Genomic DNA, 18,400 nt, shown 5'->3' with positions numbered 1-18,400 from the left:
CTAGTATGGTAAATAAAAATTAAAATCAGGATCAAGTTTAAAAATTATTTATTTGATAAAAGTTTAAATTAGTGGTTCCTTAGAGCCAGCAAGAAAATTAGCTCATATTTGGAAAATTAATATAATTATTATTTATCTATACCTTATTTTCAAAACATACAACCGCTTAACTACTTAGACCCTCAGACCAATTATAGAAGGACCTGTATCACACTCGTAGTCACAAACAAAATTGTCTGTCATTTTCTGAGGAAAACGAGCTTAGATTTGGTATATATTTTATACTAAACTAGAAGTTTTTGTCCGTTTTTTACACCATTCAACTGCACAAAAAGGTATTTACGGAGCTCTTTAACCGACGAACACGATTACAACTATTTAACATCGATTCTATAGAGAAAGCTTTTATAACCACATTAGATCGTTGATCATATACTTTGGCAGAAAAATAACACCAAATAACACCTAGCGAGGCAGGTCCTATACAATAGTTGGTTTGAGACTTAGACCATTAATAACCTTATTAATGGTCTAAGCTTAACTATTAATCTGTGGTATCTAGTAATCTGTGCATATAACTCAATGTTATTGTTTAATGTTTATTGTTTATGTTCACAACAACTTCACACTTTACAAATTACAATCAAGAATCAATCAGTTTCAGAGTGCAATTTATTTCAATAATTTAATTGATTTGTACATCGAAACGTGATCGAAGCTATACATTCATTAACAAATGAAGACAATTAGAAGTAATCGTGTGGCAGTAATTGAATAACATGGTTAATGTAATTATTTCAAGAATTCCGCAAGAAGTAAGTATGGACTCCGCACAGTTTATATCGATTTGTTTTGTTGGTTTTAAAACCAGCACAAGCAACAAGTCTTAAAATAAAAACGTAAGCAGACGGAGAACTCCTGGTGAAGTGAAACATCGAAATTATTTTCTAGTTGGAAAAATCACGACGCGGCGCCGGGATGTCGATCGATCTGTAAAATGTTAAGTTTCAAATCTCATGTCAATAGCCCCAATTCACCAGTCATGGGAAGCAGTACGTAGTGATTTTATACTATTTGAAAGCAGTAAGCACTATGCGGTCTTGTCTTGTCTTGGCCGTCTGGTGTCCCTGCTGAAGTGTTACCTTCCGCCTAGTCATTAATATCATGGCTCCCTCTACGGGAGATTTGGAGCATAGTTACTGTGGTGATACTTGGTGGGCAGGGTAGGTTGGTGGACGAATAATATTTAACAATAACTAAGATGTTATTAAATTTTCAAAGCTAGTGAATGAAAAATTAATTTTGTTATAGGTGTCTTTTGTTAGGTTCATACACTTTTTAAAGAAAGCAATCCTAAGATGCAAGAAGGAATTCCACGTCAACTATTACAATCCTGAGGAAGAAGGTTTTATGGTGATGTCCTTCAGTACAACATGGGAGAAAGCTCGAAAAGTCAGAAAAACATTAAACGGCTTTGTGTACATTCATAAACATAACCAGTATCCTCTTGCTTGTTGGTTGGAGAATTTGGACGAAGATGTCATTGAAATTAAGCCTCCTAAGCATTATACACCAATTGTACCAGTTTACAGCAGCAAAAAAGGCAACGAAAATCAATATGCACCCCAAAATCAACATGATGACAACAGAGAAGATAACAAGGAACATTATGAGCCAGCTCCAAAAAACGCTCATTATTCTGGAAGTCCAGTACAGACCAGGTCTAGGTCGCGATCACGTGGCCCTGATCATTCCAGTGACCTCAATGCTTTAGAGGTAAGTTTGTTCAATATTAATTAATTACTTTGTATAAATAAAACAAAATAAAACTTTGTTAAATAGACTGAATTAAATGTGTCAAGTATGATAAAGTATGTTTTATATTATATAGACTACGTGTATTATATAGACAATATTTTTTTATGATGTAAAAGTGTCTATATTTTGAATTCTTTGAGAGTGAAATATAGGATTATTTTGGCATAGACAACCATACTTTCTATGTTAACTAAGAAGTTAGATTTGTTTCACAGCTTCAGGGGAGTGTAGAGAGTATTGTTTATTATTACGATTTATGCATTATACTATGGCCATATAAAAAAAAAACCCAATAAAATATAAAATATACTTAACAACGTAAAAGCTCTGTCCACCAGTGTAGAAAGCAATTTGTCCTTTTAAAATATTTAACAATGTTAATAAAATACACTTGAAAATTTATAAAAAAAAAATCAGACATTTGAGTGCCCAAGCAACTGGTTGTCAAGGTTCCAGAGTGAGAAACCGCCTCACAATATGCGCTGTCTCAAGAATAACCAATCTTTAAAGCAGCAGTCAACTAAAAGTTCCTAAGGCATTGGTCGAAGCTTTTCTATGAAGAGCTCAGAAATGTATGGTGCGTGAATGATCTCCTTTGGCACAATTATAGACAATAATACGAAAAAGGTTATAGAATATTTTTTGTTGCAAAAATAAAATCAGAATGGGGTCAAATAAGATGATACAATGTGGGTTGACAGACTTATGGTGAAAATGTTGGATTCTAACTATAACTATCGAGCAACAATGATGTTGGCCGGGACTGACAGCTTAACATGCTCTCTGAGGGATGAGGGTGTACCAGAAAATTCCCCACTTTGGGTGAGAATTTTTACTAAAAATTTCCAAGTAGAAAGAAAAGCCTGCTTATAGCTAGATATTTACCTATTTCTCTACTACTGGAACCTTACTGGTTTATGTTTTCTCTATGACTTCTTCTATCTCATCTACAGACGGAGTTGGTTAGACAGCAGAGGATCAAGATGGAGGAAGAGACCAAGTTGTTTGCTTTGGAGAAGAAAAAGTTGGAGTACCTCAAGGTAATATAGTTTTCGTCTCGCTTTCTCAAAAATGTAACTTGTGCTCTGCATATCAGCAAGCAAAAGACGTTTTAACGCTTAGGCGGGCTAAAAACGTAAGCTAGGCATTTAATCCCCATTTTATGCGAACGGGAATCGATTGTGTGAAACCATCATGAGATTTCACCCCCATACTAGTGTAATATACCTACTCGTAGTATAGTTCAGAATGTAAGCCAAGAAATGTAAGTTCTTCTTGTTCTTTCCTGGGCCTTATCCACACTTGGCTACGAAATGTAAGTTAATTGAATACTTCTTATTTACTATACTAAGTAACTTGGTCCGTCTGATAAAATGTAGTAATAATTATAACATTAGGGGTTTAAAAAATCAGTAATGAATTGTTGTATACCTGATGTATTTAAATATTAGAGCAATAAATATCCTTTACCTCGCAGTATAGGTAAATAATTTCAATATTGCGAAATTCTATAGCAATTTCTATGGGTTCAACATATATTGGTTAAACTGATGTTTGAAGAGTTGGCAATCTTTGTTTTAAAGATATGCTACTTTTAGCAACCGTGGGTGGACCTTGGTTTTCAATATGAAACGTTAACTAAAATGTTGTATAGCGAGACTGAGGTAGGCCACACAGGGCCGGACCGTCCATACGGCGAACGGAGCGGTCGCTCCAGGCGCCAAATCCTAGGGGGCGCCGAAATGGTACAAGAGGGCGCTAGGGTGATGATTGCACTCGGGTGCTACGTGAGCTAGAGAGTCTTTACCTATAGTGCAGGGGGTGCGTTACACCCGGGTCGAATCGAAATCGAACGGTCGAATTGAGAAACCTCCTCCTTTTTTGAAGTTGGTTAAAAATGTATGACATTCCGATATACGTTAAGGCTACGAACTTTTCAAACGTCCCTAGTATATTATAATGTTAGGAACAAACAGGAAAGGCGCCATAATTGGATCTCGCTCCATTCTAAAATTTACCTCGGTCCGGCGCTGAGGCCACACAATGTATTATGGAATTCGTTTCACAGCAACACAAATTTCTCATTTTAATTCACAGCAACTTGGACCGAATGATTACGAGAAATTCAAAAAATTTGAAGAAGTATACAGACGCGACGACCCGCGAGAGATTTCGGAATTTCTTGAATCAGGTCAATCGACAGGTCAACCGGAACCCGTTCCTGCTCCAGAGAAACAAAAGTTGCCTTGTTACGTGGGGTGTTGCAGAACTGTTGTCTGTCAAATGAGGGACCTGATCGATTCGCACAAAGACATAGATTCATCGAACCGCCCTTTGTTGTACAACCTCCTGACTACTGCACTGAAAAAGCGTTTCACGATTGCTATGGAGGACAAGCCGAGATTATTAAAGAGTCGGTTTTACTTGGAGGTCTATAGAGAAAAACATCCCTTTCACACTGACGTTCAATTGGTGGACGAACTCGTCAATAAAATCAAGACGAGTCGCTGGCCTTCGAACCCGCCGAGCAATGAGACCTTGGATGTTGCAGTTAAATGCGACGAAAGTCCATCTACAGGGGGCCAGAACCAAGCAGGTAAACACTTCGATATATCCCAGGATTTATGGGACGAACATGGAAATATTCTTGCTTTTTTCATGTTTCACGTCTTTATTGTAAAACGTTCCCTCGTGTACAACAGTTTAAGCCATATTATTACAACTGAGCTAATGTTAATGTCTGTCGTGTCCCGTTTTTAAACGAAGGCACTTGTATGTTTAATATAAATCATTGAAATGGCGATGTCGTAGACATTCGCCTTTCGGTCGATACCAAAATGTAATCACACCACTTCTGCAATTGGATGATGAGTTACTTTATGTGGTCTACTCGCATGGATTCTGCGTGCGCTTGAATGCAATTGGTAAAATAAAAAACAATTTTAGCCAAATATTTTGGGAACAAATCTCCATTGAGAGATTAAAGTATGTTTCATCACAACATGTTGTTCCAAACGTATTGAGACCACAGGGAAGGTTTTGCAGTAAACAATGAAAAACAATAATAAAAATTATGAAAGAGGTTCTAATTTATTTTCGGCTATGAACACCATTAAATTTTAAATACAAAAATTGGAAGGGAAAATAGACATAAGTACTATTAGTCCAAAACCATAAACAGAGACTTGGACAGCTCTTGAATAATGTCTACCCAAGAACTGTTATCAATTGAAGGAATATTTCTTGAGGGTGTAGATGACTTGTTAGGCGCAAAAGGAGGTAGTAGTACTACTTTGTTTATTCCATCAAGCTTTATGTTTATAGTTCGTATTGAATACCACGTTTGATGTAAGAAAGCTAAAAATCAATGAATTTTCATCTAATTACGTTATTTTAGTAGATTTTGAAATTTTATAATCTTATTTAATTTTCAAATATCCAGATAATCTTTGTTTTTTTACATATTAATTAGTTGATATTGACCTTATTAACCCGAATGTCTTATAAAAATCAATATATTCAAACCTAGTTATCATCCCCATTCAGAAATTATAAAATCCTAAACTGTCCCGAGCTGGATATCGAACCGAAGTCCAAGTTTAACACAGCACTAACTTTTGACGTCCGCCGTGGCGCAGTGCTATAAGATGGAGGTCTTGAGTTCGATCCCCGGCTGGGCTGAGGTTTTCTTAATCAGCCCAGGTCTGGCTAGTTACTACCCTACCTGCGTGCCAAGCGATTTAGCGTTCCGGTACGATGTCGTGTAGAAACCGAAAGGGTTGTGAATTTTCATTCTCCTCCTAACATCATCACATCACTTACCATTAGGTGAGATTGTACTCAAGGGTGTTCAAATGATGATGATGCTGTTCCAGTGACCAAGGTTACCGAAGTGGCGATTCGCTCGCCGGAGGAAGCAATGCTGCGGCGGCAGATCAAGAAGCTGTTCAAGATCGCCAAGAGGTCAGGCCTGCCCGACGACTGGGCCGCCTACACTGAGGCCAAAACACAACTCATTCCATTTTTTGATAAAGGTAAATTGGGTAATTTAACTGTGTCTGTAATGTATACTTATAATAAATCAGTAGAGAGGTCAATTATGTACATGAAATATATTTCGATCGATCGATCGATCGATAAGTACTGTTGCAATCAGTAAAATAAAAAAAAGTTTGTCTGTATGTTCGTTATAGAAACAAAAACTACACTACGGATTTTAACGAAACTTGGCACAATTGTTCTTTACAAACCTGGTTAGGTTATAGTATACTTTTCATTACGCTACGATCAATAGGAGCAGAGCAGTGAAAGGAAATGTTGGGAAAACGGGAGAAGTTACTCCATTTTTTAAGCTTCTTAAAGTTTACATCTACTTTCACGCGGACGAAGTCGCGGGCGTTCGCTAGTTAGTAATAAATTTGATTGAAATATTGTTTGCTTGTGCAACGAATATGCTCCAAAACTACTGAACCGATTTTAATTCTTTCATGATGGAAAACTATTACCAGCGAGTATCATGGGCTACATTATATCCCCGTACTCTAATGCCTAGTTCAGACTAATTTAGTATTTAAATTTTGAGTCGAGTACGAATAATTTTTGGATTTACCGCCCAAAAGTTGTTCGTATACTTGACTAAAATACTAAAGTAGTCCAAACTAGGCATTACGGCCGTTTTCAATAACCTACCCAAGATTACGGATAGATTACTATCCTCGATTATCAGTAACAGCCAAACTATGTTTACATTGCTTTTCACAAACAAAGATAATTATAATTAGTGTGATCTATCTTGGACTATGGACAGATACGAGTAGCTCCTTCCCTCTCGTCTATCCAAGCTTGGAGAAATCGAGAACTTTCAAAAATGAAGCGTGTTCTTAAATTTTCAAGTAAAAAATACTTTTTTTTTTTAAGCATTACAATTTAATGAAGATTTGCGAATTGGGGGAGGGAGGGGGAATGGTAGGGTGTTCGTTAATAGAATTAAAGTAATTTTTTACATGTAGTTGTAGTATATATACATTTTACACTAAAAATGGAAAAATAAAAATTTAATAAAGAGAATAAATACAACAGACTTAAAAACGTACCACCAAACTAAGAAGCGAAAAATAACACCATAATATTATTGTGTTCTACCAGCTGATCAGGTTGAAGACGGTGCTAAGCCGATGATGTAGCTAGATTATCAGTAACAGCTATAAACTTAACAGCCACAATGTCATACAAATTGCGTTGTACATTGTCTCGTTCCGACGCTCAGAAATTTCCTGCTAACTCAGCTACCAGAATCGAGAATTTTCGTAAATAAAAAAGTTGATAGTCTCATTGAGATGTGTAACTACATCTCATCGTCACGAAAAATTAACTTGAAAGTAATCAGTTGTTAAAAATGTTCTACGGATCCCGGACTTTAAGAACTTTTAATAATAGACATATATTTCATTTTATTTCACAGCTCACGACAAAAGTGCGACAAAGTCAGGTGATGATCAAAATGCTACAAAGGAAGGAGAAATAACTGAAAAGAATGTTGAAACTTTGGAAGATGTGGAGTCAAATTTAATCGATGATATACCTGATGACGATTTAGAAGATTTCTGAGTAATATATATGTATATAATAGGTATTAATGATAAGCATTTAGAAAGGGAAAAAATGGGATTTCCCAAAAAACTCAAATTGGATATGGACATCCCATACATTTTAGTTTTCGAAGCATAAGTTTGTTGAAAGAGAATAGACCCAGGCAATTTTAATACTGTCATAATTTTTTGTCATTTCATTAATTTATTTTATTTATAAAGTTCATTTTGAGTTGTAGTAATGAAACTCCATTTTAGTGTTGTTCAATTTAATGATATAAATTACATTACATTTAGAATGTACACGATTTAATAAAGCAACACTAATTTATGTTAATACCATACAATATTCATTGTAATCTTAGTTATAAGCAAATTAAAGTATCATTCTATAAAAGTTCTTTATTTTCTTTATTTAACCCAAACTTATTCTAAGACTGCAGGTTTCTGAAAACATAAAAAGTGATATAGTAACAAATATCTAAATAGCTTTGTCTTCAGGATTACATGGGCCTATTTCAGGTTATTAAATTAATTTTTGGAGTTTGTTGTCATCAACCCATATTCGGCTCACTGCTGAGCTCGAGTCTCCTCTCAGAAAGAGAGGGGTTCGGCCAATAGTCCACCACGCTGGGCCAATGCGGATTGGCAGACTTCACACACGCAGAGAATTAAGAAAATTCTCTGGTATGCAGGTTTCCTCACGATGTTTTCCTTCACCGTTTGAGACACGTGATATTTAATTTCTTAAAATGCACACAACTGAAACTGTTGAACCTTAAAGGTTTTGCATTATTTATAGAAAAGTTAGCTTGATTATTATTACCTCATCCCCAACAGCAATCAGATTAATTTGATATGAGAACTTCTATCGGTTTGGTGTCAGTGACGCCATCAGCCGTTTCGGTTACATCGTCCTCCTTGGTCGGTTTTGTCGTAATGGGCTCAATGACTTCTTCAGCTGCAGTCGCCTCCGTCGATTTGGTGTCAGCGTCTTCGGCCGTGGTCGGCTTTTCATTTTCAGTGCTGTCGAAAAAATCGTCAAAATCATAAATTAATAAATCCATTCCATGGTTCCCGTGGGATTTGTGAAAACCAGAACTATACGCAAACAGAGTCGCGGGCTTACTCTAATTATTAGAAAAATTACAATATTATTTTAAACTAGCGGACGCCCGCGATTTCGTCCATGTGAAAGTCTATGTAAACTTTCAACTACCCTTACCCAACCCCTACCCAGTGCCGAACAGACAGACAAAAAATTTACTGATTGCATTTTTAGCATCAGTATCGATCACTGATAGTTATTTTGGAAATATATTTCATGTACAGAATTGATCTCTCTACAGATTTATTATAAGTACCTATAGAAAAAAATTGACAACACCAAATTAAAGGCAAATTCGATATCAGATTTGCGAGGACTGCTTTTTAAATTGTGTCATTTGCCAACTTCTCGCGATTATTTAAAAAAAGTTCTTTCTAAAAAGATCTTATTGAATTTAGAATTCGTAAACAAAAGAATGTTTCAGAGATCGAATAGTTTTATTGTATCGTCTATTTAAAGGTGTCAAGTCAGTTGTAAAAATGTAAATATCTATAGGACTAGCTCCACTTCAGAGTGGAATAAATGTTTTAACCTGGTTTGAACGCATGCAAAGATGTATTAGGTAAATATCGTGGAGAATTCTTTGAAAAACAATAAATGGTTGTTATCGCCGCGTTGAAACGACCTGCGGTACGGACGGCTCCAGTGTGCTCGTGGCGTTCGAGCCGTCCACATCTCTTGTTGTGTAATTCTTTATGGGTTACTTGGAATAGGCGGGGAGAGTGACTGGACTGGAAAAGGGGAGTGTTTGTTAACAGTCAAAGGATCCTTTAACCCTAAACACATCGTTCACAAGTACGTGACTCCACTCAAGGTCATTCTCTTCCACTCAGGGTTTATTGGTAACATTCTAAGTGGGAATTGTTAGACCTGACAGACTTTCATTCAATAATTGTGTTTTGCAGACAACCGCTTCTGATGGTGAAACTCCTTATACTCCGTCATGGTAAAAATCTATTAAATTGTCTATACATATTTCAAACGACACAACTTAAAAGGCATCCCTCGTAGTAATCCGTCTCACCCCGTTCCGTCCGCAGCCTCATCGCAGTCCTGCACAGCATCCTCCATGTCCTCGAACTCGTCCAGATCAACCAGATGATCGTCATCGAAGCAGTAGCCTTGCTCAGCGTCGTCCGCCGTCAAATCTATCTCGTTATCATCTGACGAGTGTATAAATGTTTGTTTATTTAGTTGTTATAGTTATTCTAATAAAGGAAACTGGCTTTTGATGCAGTAGTAAGGCGACAGCATAAAGTCAATATGTGTGTGCGTGTGTAACTTTTTTGGTAATAATAATTGACAGACCAAGTTGAACTAATTGAACTAAGTTGAGTTAAGATGGTCACCTGATGGTATGTGGAACCCATCGCCTATAAACAATGCAACAATCGCAGAGCTCGCAAGGAACACATCCTCAGACGCTTGTGTGCCTTAGGCCTTAGGTCAACCTTCGGCCTGTAATTACACTGGAGCACTGATATGCTGCTTGGCAGCAGGCGGTAATACATCCCCATCATCACAGAAATCTCTACTACCACTAAAGAAACGTGAGCACAACAGACACGCATTATTAAATGGGTGAAAAGGAATTAAAAATATTTTATCGTCATTCATTCGTGCCATTTAATATGGGGCGTTTACTACATGACCCTTTAAATCCACGTAGCTCCAAAAGTAATGATTGCAGATATTATTACCATGCTCTTAATTTATACATACAAATTTATTTAAATATTGTCATCATCCCTATTATTTAATGACATGATGAGGCAAGTGACATTGATTCAAATTCACAAAAAAAACTTTGCTTAGCTACAATTTACTGATGCTCCTTTAGTTGCCATAAATTTGCCTGCACACATTACTATTACAACCAAAGCCAAATATAACATAGGAGTATCTAGGAGTATTTGATGTCAGCGTTTTGGGAACTATTTAAATACAAACCTGAGTTACCTGAGGCATAGTAGTTATGCTAAGTTATGCCAATAATATCACCAACAACTTCCAAAGATGAACACCAAACAAACATAACCAAGTAAGAAACAATAGTAGAGCAGTAGCTCAGTAACTCTTTAAAATAGGAATTAGTGAAATTAAACCTCCTAACAAGTCATCTACACCCTCAACAAATATCCCTTCAATTGATAACAGTTCTTCACTAATTAGCCATTACTCAAGATCTGTCCAGGTCCCGGCTTTGGACTAATGGTATCTATATTTCCCCTTCCAATTTATGTATTTAAAATTTAACGGTGTTCATTTCCTAAAATACATTAGAACCTCTCTGTCAAAACCTTGCTGTCTTTTCAGTTGCTAAAGCGACTGGATCCAGCAAAGGTCGAATCGAGGTTTCTGACACCTGTGTATGTAATTGTTTCTCTTATTGTTCTTCATCGTTTACTGCAAAACCTTCCCTGTGGTTGAACTTACTGTGGTTCAACTTATTTAGGACATCATATTGTGATAAACCATAATTAGAATGTCTCAATGGAGATAGCTGAATCGTTCCCAAAATATTTGGCCAAAACTGTTATTTATTTTACCAATGCATCAAACGCACGCAGAATCCATGCGAGTAGACCACATAAGGTAACTCATCATCAAATTGCAAAAGTGGTTTGATTACATTTTGGTATCGACTGAAAGGCGAATGTCTACGACATCGCCATTTCAATGATTTTTATGAAACATACAAGTGCCTTTGTTTTAAAATGGGACACGACAGACATCAACATTAGCTCAGTTGTAAAATATGGCTTAAACCGTTGTACACGAGGGAACGTTTTGCAATAAAGATATTAACATGAAAGCGGGAATATTACCATGTTCCACTCCCAAATCCTGGGATATATCGATTGTTAAGTGTTTACCTGCTTGGTTCTGGCCCCCTGTAGATGGACCTTCGTCGCAATTTACTGCAACAGCAGAGGTCTCATTGGTCGGCGTGTTTAAAGGCCAGCAACTCGTCTTGATTGTATTGACGAGTTCGTCCACCAATTGAATGTCAGTGTGAAAGGGATGTATCTTTCTATAGACACCTACGACACTCTTATTCTTTATCTTCGGTTTGCCCTCCATAGCAATCGTTAAACGCTTTTTCAGCGTAGTAGTTAGGAGGTCATAGAATAAAGAGCGGTTCGATGAATCTATCTCTTTGTGTGAGATGATCAGCTTCCTCATTTGAGCAATGACAGCTTTGCAAGGCCACACAAAAGCAGGCAACTTTTTTTTCCCAACTTTCACTGAAGCAGGGACGGGTTCCGGTTGACCTGTCGATTGACCTGATTTGAGAAATTCGGAAATCTCTCGCGGGTCGTCGCGTCTGTATACTTCTTCAACTTTTTTGAATTTCTCGTAATCATTTGGTCCAAGTTGCTGTGAATTAAAATGAGAAATTTGTATGGTCTATCTCAGCCTGGCTATAACGTTTTAGTTAACTGGTTATGTACCTATTGTAAACCAGAGTCCACTCACGGTTGCTAAAAGTGGCATATCTTTAAGGCAAAGATTGCCAACTCTTTATCAACATCAGTTAACATATTGACCAACATTTGTTGAACCCATAGAAATTGCTATAGAATTTTGCAAAATTGAAATGCTAAATTGTTTACCTATATTATGTCTATCCGATTATACCTATAAGAAAATGAGGCCAGGTAAAGGACATTGTTCTAATATTGCAAATCAGATCTACAAAAATTTTAAATATATTCAACATTTTTTTTCCGATTTTTCGAATGTTTTTGAATTTTTCTACATTCAGACAAGTATTCAACTAACTTACAATTCTTGGCTTACTAACCTAACTTATAACTATATTTTTAAGACTATATTATACTGGCATAATACTATGCGGGTGACATCTCATGATGGGTTCACACGTTCAATTCCCATTCGCGTAGTCATATGGGAATAAAATATAGCCTACGTTTGTAGCCAGTTAAAGACTGCTTTTGCTTGCTGATATGCAGAGCACAAGTTACGTTTTTCAGAAAGTGACAGGATATCTATATTACCTGGAGATACTCCAACTTTTTCTTCTCCAAAAGCAACTTGGTCTCTTCCTCCAGCAGGATCCTCTGCTGTCTAACCAACTCCGTCTGTAGCTGAGAGATAGAACAAGTCACAGTGAAACATACCGGCCACATTAGACCAGTAAGGCGTAAAATGCGACCATAGACCATAACATAGGCTAGAGACATATCTCTTGTGAAAGAAATAGACAAATATCAAGCAATAAGCAATCTTTTCTCTCTAGTTAGTAGTACTTTATTGTCAGTAAAAAAGTGGGGAATTTGCTGGTTTCATCCCTCAGAGAGCAAGTTATGCTCAGTCCCAGCAATATCATTGACATCTGCTAGTTAAAGTTAGAATCAAACATTTTCACTATAAGCCTGTCAAAGCCTGCATGCTTGCTTGAACACTGTTATTGAAATGAGAGAATGTGCTATATGTCCCAGATTTTACTGTCCGAAAACTCAAATTATCCTCGATATGCGGCACTTCTAAGATAGGGAATCAAAATACGTTGCGCTCCTCTTGCACTGCGGTTACACTATGGTTTTCATGAGCCCATTGTATTTATGAATGAAAATAAGCTAGATTTTGTATCTTTATTACCCCAAGTAACATTGTAGCTAAGTGGATACTTTAACCTGCCCAGGAGTATGAAGAATATTTTTACCAAGTTTTGTTAAAATCCGTGAAGTAGTTTTTGTTTCTATAATGAACATACAGACTTGTCAGTCTGTATTTTACTGATTGCATTTTTGGCATCAGTATAGATCACTAATCACTCCCTGATAATTATTTTGGAAATATATTTAATGTAAAGAATTGACCTCTCTACAGATTTTTTATAAGTATAGATAATGTCAACATTACATTAGTTTACAATGTGGGCTTGTTTTATTGATTGTAATAATAACAACAAGATATGTTTCACATCTGCTGGGTGAACAATTATGGCCAATGTTTTATATATATTTCAAAAATTCAAAAATTTAAAATTCATTTATTTCAAGTAGGCTCAGTTTACAAGCACTTTTGACACGTCAGTTGACTATTTGTAAAGATTCTACCTAAATCACAACTACATTTGGTCAACACTAAAACAGCAAGGAGTGGACATCTGCTACATAAATGTCATGCAAAACATTTACAGACAAAGCAAAGGAAGTATAAAACTGGAAACGATAGGTAGCCCATTTCCTATAGACAGAGGTGTTAGACAAGGGGACCCACTGTCACCAAATTTGTTTACTGCAGTGCTGGAGAATATCTTCAAACGCCTTGACTGGGCTGAATATGGTCTGAATATAAATGGCCGCCGCCTAAATCATTTGAGATTTGCAGACGATCTCATCTTGCTGGAAGAGGACCCATATAAAATACAAATAATGGTACAGTCTTTAGCCAGTAAAAGTAAAGAAGTAGGCCTTTTAATGAATACTGCAAAAACAAAACTAATGACTAACTCAAAAGAGGTTGATATAGTTCTGGATGGAAATAAGCTCGAGTATGTACAAGAGTATGTGTATTTGGGTCAGATAATTGCTCCTATAGACCAAATGTCAAAAGAAGTAAACAAGAGAATTGCTAGTGGGTGGAGAAAATACTGGTCACTAAAGGAAATAATGAAAAGCAAAGAAATAAATATGTCCATTAAGAGGAAAACCTTCAATACGTCTATACTCCCTTGTATAACATACGGAAGCGAAACTTGGTCCCTGACACAAAAACATAGAGAAAAGTTAGCTAAGTGTCAGAGGGCAATGGAACGAAGTATTTTGGGTATAAGACTAAAGGACAGGATCACCTCAAGTGAGATAAAACATAGGACAAAACTCGCTGATGTTCTCATTAGAATCGACCTCTTGAAATGGCGTTGGACGGGACACATGTTGCGCTGCACAACCGATAAATGGAGCAAGCAGGTGACACTCTGGTACCCAAGGGACAGTACCAGACAACGTGGACGTCCAATAAGAAGGTGGGAGGACGACATCCGCCTAACCCTGGGGCCACGCTGGACCAGAGTTGCGGCTGACAGGGTGCAGTGGAAGCAGCTGGAGGAGGCCTATGTCAGAAGACACTTTGAACAGCGGGACATAATGTAATCAATTAAATCAAACAACACTCATGTAACCAAAAGCTGTTCAAAATAAAAGGCTATTTTATTTTATTTATTTATTTTATAAAGATTCTACCACCGGTTCGGAAGGCAGGTTCTGCTGAGAAGATACCGGCAAGAAACTCAACAGTTGCTCTTTTGAAAAAGTCATACAGTATTACAATTTACATTTGATAACAATTAAATTACAATTTCTTATAGTTTTATTTCCTGTGTAAAGGTGGAAACTGATCCAATGGCCTCCAAGCACCTTTGTTGTTAAGGAACTCATCAATAGTGTAGTAACCTCGACTAAGTAAATGGTTTTTTAACACATTGCTTAAAGTTGTGCATTGGCAAGTCCATCACAGTCTTGGGGATCTTGTTATAGAAGAGTACACCCAAACCCACAAAAGATTTTTTAACTCTTTGGAGACGATACGCAGAAATAACTAACTTATGCCCGTGTCTAGTAAGACGTGGGTTTAAATCTCCTTTTCGTTTGTACAAATTAATATTTTGTCTCACATAAACTATACTGTTATATATATACTGACAGGCTACTGTTAAAATGCCTATTTCTTTAAACTTTTGCATTTACAACTAGAGGACACCTTGAAACACAGGAACACTGAATCATGACATTGTTTGACGTTTGACACAACACAGGAAAACCTTCTTTTTGAATTACTGTCTCTAGTGTAGAAAACTGCATTAAAATTTGCAGTGTAATATATCTAGGCGTTAAAATATAGGTAGCAACTTTGCTGTTTACTATGAAACTGAAATTATTAGCAAATACGAATTACTATTCCACATTTAGATTAACTAAATAAGGAATTTACTGCTATTAAAAATAAGCAGTATGTCATGTATCATCATCATCATCATCATCAACAACTCATATTCGGCTCACTGTAGAGCACAAGTCTCCTCTCAGAATTATGCCTAAGTCCACCACATTGGCCCAATGTGGATTGGCAGACTCCACACAAATAGGCAATTGAGAAAATTCTCAGGTATGCAGGTTTTCTCACAATGCTCTTCCTTCACCGTTTGAGACACGTGATATTTAATTCCTTAAAATGCACAGACCAGATTCAAACTTACTCCCTCCAAATCGAAGGCCGAGGTCACATCCACTGGCCTATCACGGCTCTATTGTCCAGTGTACAAAGTAATAATTAATTAATATTGAACAAGCTTACCTCTAAAGCATTGAGGTCACTGGAATGATCAGCACCACCTGACCGTGACTTGGACTTGGTATCTACTAGACTTCCAGAATAACGAGCGTTTTTCGGAGCTGGCTCATAATATTCCTCTCTATCTTCCCTGATGTCCCCCTGATGATTTTGGGGTGGATTATATTGTGCATTTTGATTTATATTGCCTTTTCCTTTTTTCTTGCTGTAAACTGGTACAATTGGCGTATTATGCTCAGGAGGCTTGACTTCAATGACCTCTTCGTCCAAATTCTCCAACCAACATGCAAGAGCATATTGTTTATATGCATGTATGTACACAAAACCGTCCAATGTCTTTTGGACTTTTTGAGCTTTCTTCAATGTGGTACTGAAGGACATCTGCTTATAACCGTCCACCTCAGGGTTGTAATAGTTGACGTAGAACTCCTTCTTGCATCTTAGGATTGCTTTCTTCAAAAAGTGTACAAACTTAACAAAAGTCACCTATAACAAAATAAATTTTTCTTACACTAGGTGTGAAATTTTGATTGTTAAAATAAAAACTAAATAACATTATCAGATTTCTAATTCTCTATTTGGGCTATGCAATACTGAACTTTACTTTCTTCCCAAGAAACCCTGGGGTAGTAAAGATGGTGGGGTTACAGTTCACCCCTCTGTTTAAGAAAGCATGTTTAGTTGTTGGTCCCACTATCATTAACCTTTATCTACGGACATAAAATTTTATAACACGTCTCATGGGCTCAAAACTTCATTTTAGTCATAAAATTCATTTTAAGTGTTTGAAAATTGTATTGATATTTAACCATTGGTATGTAATGAAGCACATATAAGAATCAGCTTTTAATATTAATTAAAAAAGAAAAAAAAAATACTCAACACCCAATGGTACTTTTTAGCCTTATATGGCATGAGATCCTATTTTAGCATTTTAATAGACTTTACACAAGAAATAAGATGAATTTAACATTTTTAAATTAAAAGGCAACTACATTACAAACTAAATAAAGATACTTGTGGAACCAAAAACAAAAGTTTAGACACATCACATCACATTAAAATCATAATATAATGAGTATAGCTCATGTGTTAAGCAACCAATGCCACATCTGCATACTTCTGCGGACATTTTAGTACAAAAAAAGATCCTACTGAGAAGCGGGGTAGCTGCAAGTATGGATAAGTGACCACTTCTAGGAATGTACAAACCACGCTGTGCCTGTAGACTATGCATCCCTGGTTAAAGGTTAACACCTTAGTTATTGTTAAACATTGTTGGTTTGAGCCGTGATAACCCAGTGGATATGACCTATGCCTCGGATTCCGGAGGGTGTGGGTTTGAATCCGGTCCGGGGCATGCACCATCAACCTTTCAGTTGTGTGCATTTTAAGAAATTAAATATCACATGTCTCAATCGGTGAAGGAAAACATCGTGAGGAAACCTGCATACCAGAGAATTATCTTAATTCTCTGCGTGTGTGAAGTCTACCAATCCGCATTGGGCCAGCGTAGTGGACCCCTCGCATTCTAAAAGGAGACTCGAGCTCAGCAGTGAGCCGAATATGGGTTGATGACGTAATCGTTGGTTAAAACCCTAGTCCACCAATTAGTACCAGCAGTGTTTATCACTCTATCTATGGTCTATGCTCAAAATCTTCCATATAAGCAAGATGGGCCTGTAATGAGTCATGCTTATATGTTGATAATGATGACCAGGCGGAAGGTTACATCTCACAAGGCCGAGAGACCGGAGGTTGAGAAAAGTCAAGTAAGACAAGACCGAATGCATAATGCTTTGCAGGGGCCTATTGACAGAACGATTGACCCGGCGACGCGGCGTCATTTATTTAGGTAAATTAAAAAAAAATCGATGTTTCACTTCACCAGAAGTTCCCAGTCAGCTTACGTTTTTATTTTTAACCTTATCGCTTTTACTGGATAAAAAAACCAACAAAACAAATCGATTTGTGTGTATGTTTATACTTACGGTTTGCGGAATTCTCGAAATAATTACATTAACCATGGTGATGTTATTAAGTTACTGTCACACGATTTCTTTACTTGTCTTTATTTTTTTAGGTAATTATTACAGTTTCAATGTTTTTAAAAGTTGAAACTTTACGAGAAAAATATAATTTGTGATTTTTTTTTTATTTTTTTTTATGGCTTTGGATACAAGGCCAAGGAACATATTTACTACAAGGCCGATTCACTGATTAATAGATACCATTTTGTGATTTTGTGTGTCTGTGTAGCTGTCACCTTAGACCATTAATAACTGGACTTGGTTCGCACCCAAATTCACCAACAAAAATGTCTGTCGTTTTTTGAGGGGGACGAGGTAAACTCACACATCGAAAACATTTAACACCATTAAGTATATTCTGTGTCCATACACTACACACAACTATAATTTTGACTCGCAATACACACATGCGTAATTTTTACACACACTAACACACACATTGCCACAGTATAAATATATACAAGCAGTATTGTAACTCGGCCGTATTTTTGAAATAAATACCTATAGCCATACTTAGATACATAGATAATAGA

The 18,400-nt window shown here is 36.7% G+C and overlaps 2 protein-coding genes across 5 annotated transcripts; one reads left to right on the top strand and one right to left on the bottom strand.

Annotated features, from left to right (window-relative positions):
- The first annotated feature begins 628 nt into the window (after positions 1–628).
- LOC112046093 (uncharacterized) lies at positions 629–7,795 on the top strand. Of its 2 annotated transcripts, XM_024082589.2 has the most exons (7): positions 629–815; positions 952–1,052; positions 1,312–1,776; positions 2,772–2,858; positions 3,916–4,414; positions 5,694–5,852; positions 7,280–7,795. In XM_024082589.2, exons 2-7 carry the CDS (start codon positions 1,017–1,019, stop codon positions 7,423–7,425), a joined length of 1,392 nt encoding a protein of 463 aa, XP_023938357.2. In that variant the 5' UTR covers positions 629–815; positions 952–1,016; the 3' UTR covers positions 7,426–7,795. The 2 variants fall into 2 exon arrangements, with proteins under 2 accessions (XP_023938357.2, XP_023938356.2); XM_024082588.2 differs by lacking the exon at positions 952–1,052.
- On the bottom strand, positions 855–17,983 carry LOC112046091 (uncharacterized). 3 transcript variants are annotated; one of them, XM_024082586.2, is made up of 7 exons: positions 17,829–17,983; positions 15,841–16,323; positions 12,537–12,626; positions 11,391–11,895; positions 9,539–9,677; positions 8,233–8,432; positions 855–990 (listed from the first exon to the last, which is right to left on the bottom strand). In XM_024082586.2, exons 1-6 carry the CDS (start codon positions 17,862–17,864, stop codon positions 8,255–8,257), a joined length of 1,431 nt encoding a protein of 476 aa, XP_023938354.2. In that variant the 5' UTR covers positions 17,865–17,983; the 3' UTR covers positions 855–990; positions 8,233–8,254. The 3 variants fall into 3 exon arrangements, with proteins under 3 accessions (XP_023938354.2, XP_023938353.2, XP_052742753.1); XM_024082585.2 differs by lacking the exon at positions 855–990 and adding an exon at positions 7,714–7,853; XM_052886793.1 differs by lacking the exon at positions 855–990 and having other exon boundaries at positions 8,186–8,432.
- Between the last annotated feature and the right edge of the window lie 417 nt (positions 17,984–18,400).

Source organism: Bicyclus anynana, chromosome 18, assembly GCF_947172395.1.
Source record: "Bicyclus anynana chromosome 18, ilBicAnyn1.1, whole genome shotgun sequence".
Classification (NCBI taxonomy): Eukaryota; Metazoa; Arthropoda; class Insecta; order Lepidoptera; family Nymphalidae; genus Bicyclus; species Bicyclus anynana.
Note: the sequence above shows the minus strand (reverse complement) of the source record. Positions and strands in the feature narration are given on the sequence as shown.